Source organism: Podarcis liolepis (genome assembly GCF_965112155.1).
Source record: "Podarcis liolepis genome assembly, chromosome: 8".
NCBI lineage: Eukaryota > Metazoa > Chordata > Lepidosauria > Squamata > Lacertidae > Podarcis > Podarcis liolepis.
Window position 1 is genome coordinate 65,135,983 of NC_139560.1, and position 16,056 is coordinate 65,152,038.

General features: G+C 41.7%; 1 protein-coding gene across 10 annotated transcripts in view; it reads right to left on the reverse strand.

Annotated features, from left to right (window-relative positions):
• Nucleotides 1-15,547, reverse strand: part of PRP4K (pre-mRNA processing factor kinase PRP4K) — a 28,072-nt gene extending 12,525 nt beyond the window's left edge. For 8 of the 10 annotated variants that reach the window (XM_083519117.1, XM_083519113.1, XM_083519111.1 and 5 more), the window contains exons 1-9: nucleotides 15,326-15,537; nucleotides 9,190-10,383; nucleotides 8,194-8,364; nucleotides 7,431-7,583; nucleotides 6,449-6,530; nucleotides 5,124-5,334; nucleotides 3,380-3,453; nucleotides 2,648-2,738; nucleotides 904-1,051 (exon numbers count right to left, since the gene is read on the reverse strand). In XM_083519117.1, the coding sequence (XP_083375243.1) occupies nucleotides 904-1,051; nucleotides 2,648-2,738; nucleotides 3,380-3,453; nucleotides 5,124-5,334; nucleotides 6,449-6,530; nucleotides 7,431-7,583; nucleotides 8,194-8,364; nucleotides 9,190-10,383; nucleotides 15,326-15,444 (2,243 nt within the window). In that variant the 5' untranslated portion in view covers nucleotides 15,445-15,537. Of the gene's footprint in view, nucleotides 1-903; nucleotides 1,052-2,647; nucleotides 2,739-3,379; nucleotides 3,454-5,123; nucleotides 5,335-6,448; nucleotides 6,531-7,430; nucleotides 7,584-8,193; nucleotides 8,365-9,189; nucleotides 10,384-15,325 lie in introns of all 10 variants that reach the window. The other 2 variants (XM_083519112.1, XM_083519108.1) reach the window with 1 other exon arrangement.
• Between the last annotated feature and the right edge of the window lie 509 nt (nucleotides 15,548-16,056).

Below are 16,056 nucleotides of genomic sequence, written 5' to 3' on the forward strand. Positions count from 1 at the left end.
ACAGTTTCCATCATTCCTGACCAGTGGTCCTGTTAGCTAGGGATTATGGGAGTTGTAGGCCAAAAAACATCTGGAGAGCCGAGTTTGCCTGTGCCTGCCCTAGAATATTGTTCTTCAATCTAGGTCCCCAGATGTTGTCGGACTACAACACCCACCCCCCAAGCCACCTTAGGCAATGGCCAAGGATGATGGGAGTTCTAGTCCAACATCTGGGGACCCAATGTTGAAGAACACAGACCTAGAAAGGGATAGGGTGGAACTTGTTGATAGCCCAGAAAGTGAGTACGTAACAGAAAACTGGAAGCACAGTTGCCCTGGTATGCATCAGAGTCTGGTATCATTTCTGCCTTCCTAGGGTCTGTTTGTTCATCTACCCAACTCTTTCAGAATTAGGAAGTCCCCATAAGGCTTCTTCAGGTATCATACAAACGTACAGATATGGTGGGAAATACACAGCAGTTGAATTTTACAGACATCAAAATGTTATGGTTAATTCACTGGGACAGCTTAAATGTCTCTTCAAATCTGCTCCAGAGGGTTGGAGTAGTTTTCAAAGAACAAAGGAGGTGGCATGGGGGCTGGAGAAAGGAGTGGAGGGAGACTGTCAAGTCTCACCTCCATTTCTGTTCTGTGGACAGAAGGCTTCACTAGATCAATAAACTGTCTTCCAGCAGATGAACACCAACTCTTTACAGTTAGTCGCTCAACTACTGAAACCAGCAGCTATAAATTAGTAGTTTACAAATAACAGGATTCTATATATTTACAAAACATGCTACATAACAGTCTTCCTGAATATTGTGCAAATCTTCAATCGCTGTTCATGCATCTCTGCAAAACTTGTAGGGCCACTACTGTTTTAGTTCATTTTATCTTGAGATGTAATTTTTTTTTTTTACTTACATAAGCTCATTGTTCCTAATGATTTTGACAGCCACTTCTTGGTTTGCTCTTGCCATATCTCTGGCCCTCACCACATTACTGAAAACTCCTTGGCCAGTGTACCCATATACATTGTAGCGTTTATCTAGAACTTCACCTATGTTAACACCTAAGGAAAAGAAAAAAAGATGTTGTTAAATGCATTTTCAGTGCCAATCTGTCAATCTATCAAGGAGGATATACCTGTACAGAAATGCATATAGGGTGTAGTCATAATAGCAATTTCTATTAAGGGTCACTGCCTGCTTTAACATAATTCCTGTGTCTTTGTTCTGGATAGAAATGCAAATATTGTGTTTGAATGAGAAATCCTCCCAACTGGGTAAGACAAAACATGCTGACAACTAGCTTGCTTCTTACCTTCTGCAGTGAAGGGATGGTGGAGCCCTAGACTCACTCCTGATCTCAAGTCAGTTAGAACCAGAGTAACACCTAAATAGGTTTTCTATGAATACATAATGCTACTCCCTGACTTCTTTCCACTCAGTTTAACGATGCCATGTTTGGGAAAAGAGGAAGGATACAAAGTATTTCCTCCCAAAATACCCACGTTACAATTTATGATCCGAAGAACCATGCACACCATTTTGATATTTTCAATGAGCAGTCAACACAGAATCCCTGAAGTACTATGAGAGTTTAAAGAACATGAGGATTTAGCAAGGTAATTCTTTAAAGGAGAACAATGGAAGATACTATGTACAGGCAAATTTGCAAATTATAACATGCCTGTTCGAATTCAATTGTCTAAGGGCAATGTGCTACTGCATACCAGCTGCAGGAAATCACAACTGGGGAGAACGCTGTTGCACTAAAATTCTGCTTGTGGGTTTTCCCATTAGCCATCTGGCCAGTCAATGTGAGAACAGGATGCTGAGGTTTGTGGGTTTTCAGTTCAATCCAGCAGGGCATTTCTTATGTTCTTTAAAGGACATTTGTGCAAAATACCAAAACAGCATTTTAAATATGTAAAAGTAAGCGTGTGAATGGTCTCCATCTTCTGTGTGAACCACTGCCAGCAATTCCTTGTCACAGCAGGGAAGAGCTGGAAGGTTCACACTTTTTACACAAATGTGTCCTCCCCCCCCAAGCAATGCAAACAGGGTGACTGGTGAAAACCAAGCTAGGGTGCCTATTGGCACCAGAGTAAAGCCAGCTTTCTGGCCAATTAGTTCCAACTTCTCAAGTTCTCTATGCCTCACCCAAATCAAGTACCAAGACATTTATTTTCAGGGATTTTGAACAATATTAACTTGTTTTCCCACATGAGAAAACTAAAAGAGAAACCCATTTTCCTGTGGATTTTTTGTAGTTGTGTATGCAATATTCTAGAAGGAGATTCAGTGAAGTGTTTGCATTCTGAGTCCAGTTTGGCAAATAAAGCTGGAACTTATTTTCCAAGCCATTATTCTGGTTTCCATTGAATGGTAAATGTTGATGGTTGCTTCCAGAGAAAAACTGGGAAAATGTAAGCTAGCGTTGTGGTGTGTGTGTGTGTGTGTGTGTGTGTGTGTGTATATATATATATATATATATATATATATATATATATATATATTCACTCACACATTTTCTTTGATATTCTAAATGTGGGAGATAGCCCTGCAACATTAAAATGCCATTCTGCTGGCCTTTAAACAGGATTCCTTTAATCTGCAGTTGTGCTCAGTTGATAATATATATGAGATGTACCAATCATACTTACGATAATACCCCTCTGCATCTGTCCAGTTATCCCTGAGATTGGGGTTTTCTTTGAAGTCTTTTCCAATGCCAGCAGCCCTAAGGCGCGCACTCTGAAATAAAGTAATTCTCATTTAGCTTTTTCCTTCATATTCGCCTATGAAACTACAAGAACTGTTTTAATTTATCTATTTACTGGTTGCCCAATTACATAGTTTCCTAGGCAGCTCACGAAAAATCTTTAGAAGGCCCAATATCAAAGGGCAAAGACAGTTTGTACTTCAAAGAACATACAAAACATCAATGCTAGGCATCTCTCATTAAAGCTGATGAATGTTTATCTTACTATTTGGGCTATTTGAATTCTGCTGAGTAATTCTGGTATTATCCCTAATGCAACTGCAACAATGAAAATGGTCAAATAATCACTTTCTAGAGTTAATGGTTTAAATGATTCAGGGCAAAACCAAACACTGAATGAGGAGACCTTTATTCACACAATGGAAGTTCCCTTCCTCTCTCTCCTCTTAAATCTGCTTTGGGGGTATTAACCTCTAGGTACATAGTGGGCTGCAGCAGGGAGGAAAGGAAGATGAACTTCTGTTGTGGAGATGGAAGTCCATTCTGCTCACTCACAGACATCATTGGATAAAACAACTGGGAATTAATCTAGTGGTCTTTTAGAAGTTTTTATATATGTTCTTTACCAAAACAGAGCAGCACTTATAAAAGCATTTATACAAAAATTACCTACATCAAAATATGCAGCAAACATATCATCTGATTCTGTGAACATGTCAGGAGCTGTAATTTTCTTCTGAGACGAACCTTAAAAGAATTCACATTCATGAAAGCAATGAGAAAGAATACAAGATAGCCTTAACATTTCTACAGATCATTCCATTAATATCCTGCTTTCAGAATCTTCTGGACTGAAGAGCAACGTGCAACACAATTAAAATACAGGCAGCCCTTCGTTTATGTGTGTTCAATGTGTGTGCGGCCGTATATACGTGCAGAACCCAGAAGTGACCTGGAAACATTGTAAAGATGTCACTGAAATGTCACTAAAATGGCAGAACAGGGGTGGGGGAGGGGATTTACAGGCTTTTTCAATAGGTTTCAATTATACATGATTTCACCAATGTGTGCGGTGCCTCAGAAAGTAACCCCTGTGTAAACAGGGAGCTGTCTATAAAATGAGGGGACTGTGCCTGCCTCCCAGAGTTCTTTGCTCTCCTGCCTCTGTCACGTGAAGAGGGATACTACCCACTTCATTTGGTTCATCATCAACCGCCTTAAATTAAAACAACCCCAAATACACAACTTACAGTGCAAGCAAAAAGCAGAGTAAAACTCTATGTATCTAAAGATCTGGAATAAGGTTTTCTCCTGGGTAATACAAAGATAGCTTAAACTTAGTAGCAGATAAACCTTCAGATTTCCAAAGTTAGGGTGTCACCACAAGGAAGTCCTGTCTCTGATCACCACCTGCCTCATCTCTGATGACAGCAGGACCTAGAGAAGGACCTAAAGCAGATCGTAATACACCGGTGTGTGTGTGTGTGTGTGTGTGTGTGTGTGTGTGTGCGTGTGCAGAAGAAGGTGGTCCCTTAAAGTATCTAGTTGCCAACCCACCAACATTGACAAGATAGGGTTCTTTCCCCCTGTTCCAGTCAGTAATCTAGACACAGTAATCCCACCCACAATTGTGCAATCTCAAAACCCCTGCATTCAATCCAGTTTCATGACCTCTAACTAAAGTCTTATCAATTTTGATGGGTGGTGCTGTGGTCTAAGCCCCAAGAGGCTCGCCGATCAGAAGGTCGGCGGTTCGAATCCCTGCGATGGGGTGAGCTCCCATTGTTCCGGCCCACCTAGCAGTTTGAAAGCACGTCAAAGTGCAAGTAGATAAATAGGTACTACTCTGGCGGGATGGTAAACGTCGTTTCCGTGCGCTGCTCTGGTTCGCCAGAAGCGGCTTAGTCATGCTGGCCACATGACCCAGAAGCTGTCTGTGGACAAACACCAGCTCCCTTGGCCTAAAGAGCAAGATGAACGCCGCAACCCCAGAGTCGCCCGCAACTGGACCTAACGGTCAGGGGTACCTTTACCTTTTACTCTAAGCATGTCTAAGTCTGGGTCCAACCACTTATATTTTATTGGGATCTGGGTATGTGTAAGAAAGCCATATTACATTGTGCTGAAAACTGCACAAAATTTTTTTTTGAATTTTGACTGTGTGTTCAGTCAGCCTGATAAAGTGAGAGGCATGCCCTTGTTTTCTGGTGACTCAGCATACCAAGTCCTGAAGCGACCCCAGGCATAATTTAACTTAGCTTTATACAATTGAGAAAACTTGTACAATATTTCATGATATTCTAAAATTAAGGAGACAGTCTCTTACTCATGGCTGGCATGTCAAATGTATCTCACTTTTGATTTTAGTTGTTGCAGATCATCTTTCAGAACACATTTCACAGGAATTTGATTCTTACCATTATTTTGCTCAACAGCCATGAGGTTGTGCTTAGCCTTCACTGAGGCTTCAAAAGTGTCCACATTTTCCCGTTCATACTCTTTAACATCAGCAGCTACCCGCTCTAGAATGTCATCAGGTGAGTTTGAGCGGCTGCGAGTGCTGCTCTGAGGACTGCTTGGTTCAGATGGCATAGACATGTTGCTATCTTCAGTTAGGTACTTGTATTTCTGTAAAAAGAAATCTTCCATTACTTAAGCCACTGAAAAAATGTACATTTTGTGGGGATATAAACGCGGGTGGCGCTGTGGGTTAAACCACAGAGCCTAGGACTTGCCGATCAGAAGGTCGGCAGTTCGAATATCCGCGATGGGGTGAGCTCCCGTTGCTCAGTCCCAGCTCCTGCCAACCCAGCAGTTCGAAAGCACATCAAAGTGCAAGTAGATAAATAGGTACCGCTCCAGCGGGAAGGTAAATGGCGTTTCCGTGCGCTGCTCTGGTTCACCAGAAGCAGCTTAGTCATGCTGGCCACATGACCCGTAAGCTGTCTGCGGACCAACGCCGGCTCCCATGGCCAGTAAAGCAAGATGAGCGCCGCAATCCCAGTCGGCCACGACTGGACCTAATGGTCAGGGGTCCCTTTACCTTTTCAAACCAAAGAAATATTTTTGCTTTATTCCAGCACCGTGGAAGCAGTTGTTCACTTGAGAGGCCTTTCCCACATACTTCATTTTATTGCAGACCTCTACTGCATTATGGATAGCACAGTTGGTAGAGCATCAGACTCTTAATCTCAGGGTAATGAGTTCAAGTCTCATGTTTGGCAAAAGATTCCTGCATTGCATGGGGTTGGACTAGATGACCCCCGTGGTCCCTTCCAACTCCACAGTTCTATTATTATTTGATATCAGATTTGTTCCTAAAGGTCTTTGAAGAGAGCAGGAAAGGCTTTCTTGGGCAGACAGACCTATTAAGGCAACACTGGATCCAACTCTTCATTTCTAAGCCAAAGGAAACATAATAGATATGTCTGTGGGTGTTTGCCCAAGGTTACTAGGGTGCTACCACATACACCAGTTAGAGCATGCCTCTTAGCATGCTGCAGAATGTGATGACTTGGCATTTATTGTGTGCCCTCTTTGTTCAATGCACTCTTTTCCCTTTGCAGTACCTAGACATGAGGGAATTTGTGGCAGCTAATTATAACAGAAAGCTGAATGGATAGTCCTTGTAACTATGGCTACTTGAATGCCTGACCACACTCTATGGAAACAGTATGGACGATCAGCTTTCACAAAATTACAGTCTGGTTTGCAGGGGTGGTAGTACAGCACTATCACATACCTGAACAATTGCTTGCCTCTGTAACCTTCTCTGCTCTATCAAAGCTTCCTCATCTTCTTCTTCAACATCAAAGTCTTCAAGGCTATTAAAAATGATGATTGACATATCCTTCAGTCCACATATTGATGCAAGAATTCATACACAAATACCCTGAAAGCAATACTCAAAGACAGATTAACCAATCTATTTGCCTTTATTATAATTATGGATGGCAAGTAAGTATAATGACAGGCGTATATTCACATATACTTCTTTTTAAGTCTTCATTTTCGTGGAGATTAAGTATGTGCATTTTTACTTCACTGTGCCCAAGTATCGTCTGGCCAAAAACAAATACAAACTATATGGTTGAGACTAGGAATACATATTTGTATTGGATCCTATCCAACAGTGTGACATGGCAAGGCCTCCATCAGCAGAACAGGGAGGGAAACCATTTTTTTGGCTCATTTCCCATCACCACTGCAACCCCCCCCCCCCAGCAACACTCTAAAATGCTCTAGTGCAGATTTAGGGAGACTGTAAGGAACTATGGGGAGAGAAGTTGCTGAAAATGGGCCTTATTATCAACTGGGTAGCACTGTTGGATATAACCTACAAAACTGATTGCTTATAACTAAAGGTTCCAGTAGCAGAGCCTCAGTCAATATGAGATCAAATATTAATCAACTGGCAATCATTCCCAAGGTATCCTAACATCCGACACTGGAGCCCTATCAAACTGAACAGAATGACAGAAGAGTAGTAACATGTTCACCAGATATGGGTCAGCATTTAGCCAATAAGTTAAAATAACAAGAAGAATGTGGTACATTAGGTAGAGGATCAGCTAGTTACAGCATTGAACTCACTATTAATATTCAAGATTGCCCTCCATGTTGAAAATACTTCTGATTTAAGAAAAAGAAGACATTTCATCTATCTACACACAGACAAATTTGGTAGAAGATCACAATACGAAACATTAAAATTCAGTTCTTACTTTTCATCTGATGAGGATTCTTGCTCAACCTTCATCCCTTCAGAAAGGCTTCCTTTAAATTTGTCTTCTATTTTGCTCCTACTCCTCCGCCTATGGCCACCCCGTGACCTAGATCTCCTCCTAAGACGAGATCGACTCCGTCGACCCCTATCCCTGAAAATGTGGAATTAAAAGAAAAAAGAATCAATGTGACAAAGTATCTCTTATATTTATATACTTGCTTGAAGCATTTTAAGGTTCAAATCTGTTCCATTCAAAAGCAACAACAACAAAAAAAATACTTCGGATGAGGCAAGGTTTGTTCTTCACTTCCTCTCATGTTTAGATATTAATAAACCATGCATGTTGGTTTGGAATTCAAAGTTAGGCCAGCACTGGTTTCCTCTCTGGTCAGCAGAGGGAGCAGGGTGGCGACAACTTGAGTAGCATGCTCCTAGATGAAGCATAGGAGTGTTAGGGAATTGGCAAAATGTATAGGGCTGTGTCCTACAGAGTTGCCCCATTAGTGCAAGGACTTCTGCCTTTGCAATCAGACTTCCTCTTCCCTCGAGCCCCCACTCAAATATGTTCTGGGGGTTCCCTTACCTCTCCCCAACAGAGGAAGTACCATTGAGAAGGCAGAAGTCCTTGTGCTAACGGAACAACTTTGTTGATTACAACCCATAATGGTGGCGGTAGGGCATTTTTTTTTAAAAAAGAACCATTCTTGGTTAATGTACAAGGTTAATTTCTACTTATTTTTACAGTATAGTAGAATATATACCTTCTCCGAGGAGATCTACTCCTCCTTCTTGGGGACCGGCTACGTCGAAGAACTGAGCGAGATCTTCGTCGAATAGGAGACCTGGATCTTCTTCTGGATGGGGACCACCTAGGTGGGCTGACATCTTTTGATCGCTCACGTCTAGAGAGGATATCATCCCTAGTTCGTGTTCTTGAAGTTAGAAGAAATATTGTAAAAATATATACAAAAATAGGGCTGATTCCCTTTTAAAAACCATTTTTAAACTCACTGTAAAGTTGTCTTTATAGCATTTCATAGACTGAACTGAATAGAAATATATATAAGCAAGAATGACATAAAATGTCCCCTATAATTAAAGCATATATAGACATACTATAGCAAAACTGCTGAAATGTTAGCAAATCAAGTTTCATATTCACACCAAATCCTCATGTGATGCTTTTATTGCCTGCAACAGTCTGCCTTTCCAAACATACCTATGCTAGTTATTTGTAGCTTGAAAAAGACCTCTTCCAAGTTACAAAGTGTTCTCTGCTTTGATGTTTCCACTTCCTAAGAAACATTATCAGTGGCGACTGACAAGTCTAGCTCAGCGTACTGTTTTATTATTAAACACTTAAAACCTCAAAAGTTACTATGCTATTATTTTTGATATTTTGTTAAATAAATCAAAGGTCTTCCACAAATTTCTATAACATACCAGGCGAAACTGGATCCAGCTGGCTGAGTAGACCCAGAATTGGCCCACCCTCCATGGACCACTTTGACTGGTGGGCAGAACCACCTACTTGTCAGTTATGTGACATCATATGGCACCAGGTCATTCAAGTTTATTTGCCACAGCTGGAAAGGAAGAATCGGGAGCTCACTTATAGTGTTCTCCCATTTCTTCCTTTGCAAATTGGCATCTCGGTTTCACCAGTTCAGCACCTCTATTGTGTTAGGGGATGGACAGGTGGGCACATTTTAAAAAATTAAAACCACTTGATTCTTAATTTTGTTCATTAAAATTACCTTGGAGAAGAAAAACGCCTCCTTTCCGATTCTCTTCTTTTTCTTTCTACAGATCTACTCTTTGCTCTCCTAGGAGACAGATTTCGAGAGGGCGATTTACTCTGCTTAGATCTGCGGTCATTAAGGAGAGGTGATCTGCTGCGTCTTGGCTTATCTCGTGGTTTCGGAGACAAACTTCTTCCTTTAGGGCTGCGGCCAGGTCTTCTACCAGGAGACCTGTTTTCTTTCCCTGATGATGCATCTTTAGAAGGAGATTTGGCGGGCTTCTTCTCTTTTTCAGCCTCCAATCTCCTGGATTTTCGATCTTTAGACCTTGATCGTCTATCTTTGGATTTGCTTCTTTGTTCTACTGGAGATTTTGATTTTTTGCCACGATCTCTGTTTTTACTTTCATTAACAGCTGGAGATTTTTTATGATCTCTAGACTTCATCTTATCTTCTGCTTTAGTCTTATCTTCTGGAGACTTTGACTTCCTATTTTTCTCCTGAGAGCGCCTTCTAAGAGTTGGAGACTTTGACTTTCCTACTTGGTCTTGAGACTTTATTTTTTTAGATGGGCTTTTTGATTTTCTCCTCTCTTTTGATTTACTTCTTGTTGCTTTCTCTTTTATTCCATCAACTCCTGACTTGCTTTTCTTTTTATCAGATCTGTGCCGAGTCCGTTCTTTTGATCTGCTCTTACTCCGTTTCTTTGAACTTGTTTTATTGTCTACAATTTCTGGTTTCCCTTTAACGTTTGATGACTTAGTTGCAGATCTAGTCCCATTTCTCACCTTATCATTGATTTCTCCCTCCTCTTCAGAACCTGACTCATAACCTTGCAATATTAATCCCATCCCAGACTGAACTTTTCCTTCCATTAGCTCATTTTCAAGTTCAGCTTTAAGCAATGCTCTTTGTTTCTCTAAGTCTTCTAAAGGAGCTAAGAAATCAATTTTAGTTCTTTTTGCTGGACCATCTTCTCTATCAGAGGCATCAGTAATCTCCTTTCGTTTATGTTTCTTATGTTTGTGCCTATGTTTATGTTTTTTGTCCTTATCTTCTTCTGAAGAATGTTTATGTTTCTTATGTTTACCTCGGTGTTTGTGCTTCTTTTTTTTATGCCGGCTGTGTTTAATTTGTGGTTGCTCTCCTTCTGAAATATCCCCATTTTCTTCATTTGCACTTCTCTCAGAAATATCAGCATCATCAATTCTGTAAATATATTTAAATAGAATAAATCAGAGATCAAATGAAATATTATGGTTTGCAGCCAGAGATCTGACCAAATTTTCTGAGATCTTTCCTTTCCCCCTCAGTCCTGTGACACAGCTTACCCCACATAGGACAGTCTCCCAATCCTTAGGAAAGTCTTTGGAGGGGGAGAATTTAGGGGGGCAGCTAGGCCCCATAACTGTTTAGAGAACTCTTAACCTGCATTCAAGCAAAATATATCAGAAGCATGTCTGTACCTGTAACCATCAAGGATCCCCCCTACAAGTAAATTGTAATTATCCAATAACAACACAGCGTAAATACACTAGTGCAGAAAAATAAGATGGCAAAATCACTCCCTGGCAGGTTCTTTTTTTACTTCTACTTGTGAATTAGATCAACAACACAATTACACTTAAGATGTCAGTCAAAGTATATTTTTATACATTGATCCATTATTGCCCCATTTATTTTCAGATTTACTTTGGGGCACGATTAGTTTAAACAACCATGTTCATCATCCTTGCTAAAGAAAGGACATTTTTTAAAATAATTTGAAAACATTTATTATAGCTATTCTTCTATGGTTCCTGTTAAGCTAACTTATGATGAACCAATCGAGATAAACAAATAGAGCATAAGGGACCAAGCACAAAACATGTTCAATTGAACAACTAAGGATTAGAATTAGAATTTAGATGAAATTAAGAATATAAGAACTAAATATAATTAAATAACAAGCATCACTAAAATTCAGACATACTGTTCATACATAAGGTGCTCAAATACCAATGTATAAATATTATACCATGGTTCGCCAACCCAGTGCCCATGACGGCCTTCATTGGCACACCAGGCATGGGCCCCAGACTCAATTTCATTTTTAAAAAAGCAAGCCCTCTCTAGCCCTCCTAGGAAGAAAGTTAGGAAGAAAAATGCACAGGTACCCTTATAGGCAATTTCTGTGAAATGAGCTAGCCTAGCTGCTCCTACCTGTTAAGTGTTTTTAGCTAATAAGTAAAATTAGAGGTATGCCTATCATTGCTAAGTAGTTGTTTGGACACCAGGCTACAGGAATCCCTGGGGTCCTAAAGAGCACCTGCTTTCCCCTCCCCTTCCATGCATTTTCCAGCTTTATTTTTTTCTTGTCCCTGGAAGATGTCATTCACCCTTCCTTTCTGCCTCACAACCAGGATGCATCTTGCCTGTGGTAGGTTTGTATTAGATCTGGGAGTTATTTCCTGCAAATACTACTGCATAAGCATGGGTGTGTGTTACAGAATTCTCCCTCCCTTCCAAAGGCAAATGTTAAAAATTTGCAAAAGAGGGGGAGACATGTCTTCTTGTGTTCAGAGGATAAAGACTAGGCACTAAGATTCCCCTGTAATGTTAACTGACTGTACAATGCTAAACGTCTATTCAAAACTACGTCTCTTTGTTTCTAATGGGGCTTACTCCCAGATAAGCGGGTACAGGATGACAACCTAGGCTTTGATTTACAGTTGGAATGGGTGAAAGCAGGATTATTGTGCCTTTTAACAGCTGTATCTCCACAATCAAGACCAGCAGGACATAGCTGATTTCCCATGGTAGGAGTGAAGTTCTTGGGGTGGGGGAGCTGCAATAACTGTTCTCTAATTTTGTGTTGTGCCATGCCCTCCCAGCAGCCATGTTGCATTATGCTATGCCCTCTCTATGGCAACCATTTTGTGACCTGCACCCACAGCACTCTCTCAAAATTTGAAATGTGGCCATTGATCCAAAAAGGCCTTTGAACTAGGTATCAGACTAAATTGCTTCAGAATTTTACAGATCAAATTAGCATATTGACTCTGCTTAGAACACAACACAAAATGAGATACATGTGGGGTTATCGCCAACGCCAGTCATAACTAATTTGAGTATCTTAAGTCCGCTGACCTCAGTGGGTCTACTCTGAGTATGACTAGTTGGATATAATCCATTGTCTCCAAAATATAAAGCCAGAACTGTGAGTAAAACACACTGTCATGAATGTAATATCCCTGAGCATGATACCAAGCATAGATCCAGGAATCTGTTGCCTACCTACCATTCACGAGGAACAAAAGATGAAAATATCTGCGTGAACTTATGGATTGTGCAATTATTATGTGCCTTATGACCAATAAGTGTATTTAAACAAAATGAAAATTAGAGTATTGTCTTCCCCTTGTTATTTTTCTTATTTTAAGATGTAGGAAATAACTGTGTGTCGATCACTTTGGAAAACAGTCTAGCGACTTCTATTACTTCAGTGATTTTTAGACAACTGGGAGGAAAGCCAGCACAGTACTGTGGCATAAAGGTAGTTTAATACATCACCATCTTCACTACTGTACCTTTCAATACGGTATATTTATGCCCTCAACCTAACTGAAGTTGTAGACAGTGACTAAAGAGACCCCCTCCCATGGACTGCTGACATATATGGGCAATCTGACCTTGTCCATATGCTTATCAATTGCGAAAACAGTGAAGAAAAAGAAAACAAGTTCTAGCAAGAAAAACAAGTTTTATTAAAACCTTCTCAAAGAATTTGTGTTTCATCCTGTAACTGGTGTTGATTTTTACCAAATTATCTGCAGCATGAAGCAACCTCTGACGCATTAAAGTTGTAGTGAAAACTAGCAAAAATTGCACTGATTAGGAGCCCCAGTGCTTGTTCTGGCTGAAGCAGAAACAGTGGGGAGAGGGTAACATGCCCCTTTACTGCATTAGCTGCCAAGCTGACACAGCAAAGAGGCCCAGATTGAGCCTGTTGCTATCATGCGATGGCAGCAGTGTCCACACTGGATCCAGCAGATCCTGTGCCGGTCCCATTTGCTGGAGGTAGGAAGTGGGCTGCTGGGAGCCACTGACAGTACTCTCCACCAGTCCACTGTTTGGGTGGGCATACCCTGACTGTGGGACTTTCCTGCTGGAAGTCAGCAGACACCATCCTATCTAAATGCACAGATCTGGATTGCCATGTTAGCTTAATAAGTGGAATTACAGTATTTCAAATTCTACATGGGTCATCCAACCACAAAATGTTTACAGCTAATAACTAACCAGCAAGTCACCCTCGATTGGAAATTGAGTTTTACAAGTTTATTGTGTGTGTATGATTTGTTTAGGGATTGCCTCATAAAAAAGAAGTTACTAATCTAATAACCCATGGATACCATAGCTGTAAAAAAAAAAAAAGGTGTATTCTGGTGAACAGCCAGAAATTGTGCTTTCAACAGCTCACAACATGAGCTTATTGCCCAAATTTCTTGCATACTGATCCTATTCATGTTCACTAATCAATTAGTCCCTGCAAGTTTGATTACATTTACTCTGAAATTGATGAGCACAAAATGCCCATCAGATTTCCCCCAAAGACATCTGAGAAATGCTAGACTAAATAAAAGTTAGGTGGCAGAGCTTTGGTAAAGGCTGATTTCTACATGCACACCTATGTAAAAAATGCATGATCAAGCCGATATCCCACCAAAGTTCATACTTTAGTTTGTACTTTGGTATGTGACTATCTATACTGTTATGTCCCTAAAATTACATAAACAGGACAATACATTGCAATCTTTCATAACTCTGGCAATTCCATCCTCATGAAATATGGGATGCAAGGTTCTTTATTACAGAAATACAAATACGTCTTTAAAATAATTTAAGTAATTCATTTTTATGCCAGTCTTTTGATTTTAACTGGCTTGGCTCCTGACCATAGCTTTAGACTACATGCATTGTAACAGCTGTTAATCCAGAAATGTCACTGGAGTGGGAGCAGCTTTAACAAATACAATGTAAACGTCATGTGGTTTATAAGTTAAACACTAGCACTTATTTGCCTGTAAGGAGTTACTAAGACACAAAAAAGCCAAGTGTGCATGTGTGATAGACCCATATGGCATTTAGACTATGCCACAACTTTATTTATAAGCAATTGTATCACTCAGATTGCATCGGAAGAAATGGGTAGACCTCTATTTGAGATGAAGCACACCAGAGAAACAAAGTCAGTGATGTGGAAATTAAAATACCAAAGAAATCTGTTAGTGAAATACTTAGCAGCACTGATGGCAAAGGAAAAACAGTGCAGCATGTCTATGAGCAACCACCCTGATATCTTTGGATGGAGGGCGCTATACAAATTCAATCAATCAATCAATCAATCAATCCAACAACAACAATCCCACTAGGGCTAGCAACTTTGCCCAGGCTCGTCAGACATTTCCCCAGCCACGTCGATAAGTCCAAAATGGAACAGAGTTAACTCTCAAAATAAGCATGAGCAGGAATCTCTCTCTCCCCCTCCCATAATCTCGCAAGTTAACTTGTGCGGAGAAAAGAAAAAAATCCCGAAAACTACCTTTTTAAAAAAAATTTGGTGCTGCTCTCGCCTTTGCGCACGTTCTTTCTTTTTAAACAAAGAAAGCGTAATGCGAGAGGCTACTTGGCAACCGCCCCGTCCCCCGCCGCAGGAGAGGCTTAACGGCATTTAATTTCCAGCAAACCTTTCGGGGGTTCCTCCCCCAGGGAAGGAAAGCTCGCGCGGCGGCTGAGCCTTGAGGGCCCGGCGCTGGGACTCCCTTCCGGGTGGGGGCGGCAACTCTAGCGAGACCCAAAGGTAGGCCTTCGGGGCCCGAGCAGGCGCGGGGAAAGGGCCGGGTGGCGGCGAGGGAAAAGCCGGCTTCGTGCTTCCCCGCTCGAGGTTAAGGGCGGGCTCCGAAGAAGCTCGTCCCGCTCCGGCCTCAGACGCCAGGCCCCGGCCAGGGCCTCCTCGCGACCGTTCAACGGCTCAACAACGCGTTCTCCCTCACTCCTTCCCTCGCCCACCCGACTTTCTCCCTCACAGCTACCGGAACTAAACCGCGTGCTTTAATATTAGATATCTATATCTATATCTATATCTTATGGTTCTTCTTCATCTTCTTACCCGCGCCCCCGCAGCCCCGACTCCACTATCGTCGCCGCGGCCATTTTGAACTTCCGAACTCCTCGACTTCCACCGCCGCCGCCGCCGCCGAAAGCTGAAGCGATTGAGACGTCGCGCATGCGTGCCGGCAGCGTAAGCCGAGCCGAAATAGTAATAATAAAAAAACAAACCCCGCACACCTCGCTGGTCGCTTCGGCAGAAACCGGAAATGAGGTAATAGTCACGAGACCGGAAGTTGGTAAACGTAACTTCCAGCAGCTTGTGAGGAGCAGGAAGTTTTGCTCGCGGGAGATGTAGCTCCATACTTCCGGTTCCCACTTGCCAGTAGCTTATGCGCGAAGCGGCCAAGCGCGTCGTTACCATAGAGATCGGAGGGCGAAGCGAGTTCCAGTTCCGCTGGACAGCCCCGCATATGGCGGCGTCCAAATGGGAACAGAAAGTGAGGGGTGTAACTCTTTTCCCGTTTCTATGGTTCTCGAGTCTGAGCGTGGGCGGATGGGAGAGGAAGAATGGAATGTTCTGCTTTTAGGGAGCGTCTCTAAAAAGTCAGCCGCCGGGCGCCGGAGTAGAACACCCTTGATTTGTTGATGCATATAGGCCTTCCCAGGGATGCTGGAGAAAAGGCAGTGGTGCAAACGAAGACTGCTCTCCTTAAGCCAGCTGCTTGAGAGTCGGTTGCATTTAGCTTACTCAGAGTAGATTCTTTTTGACATGAATGCGCCTGAGTGGCA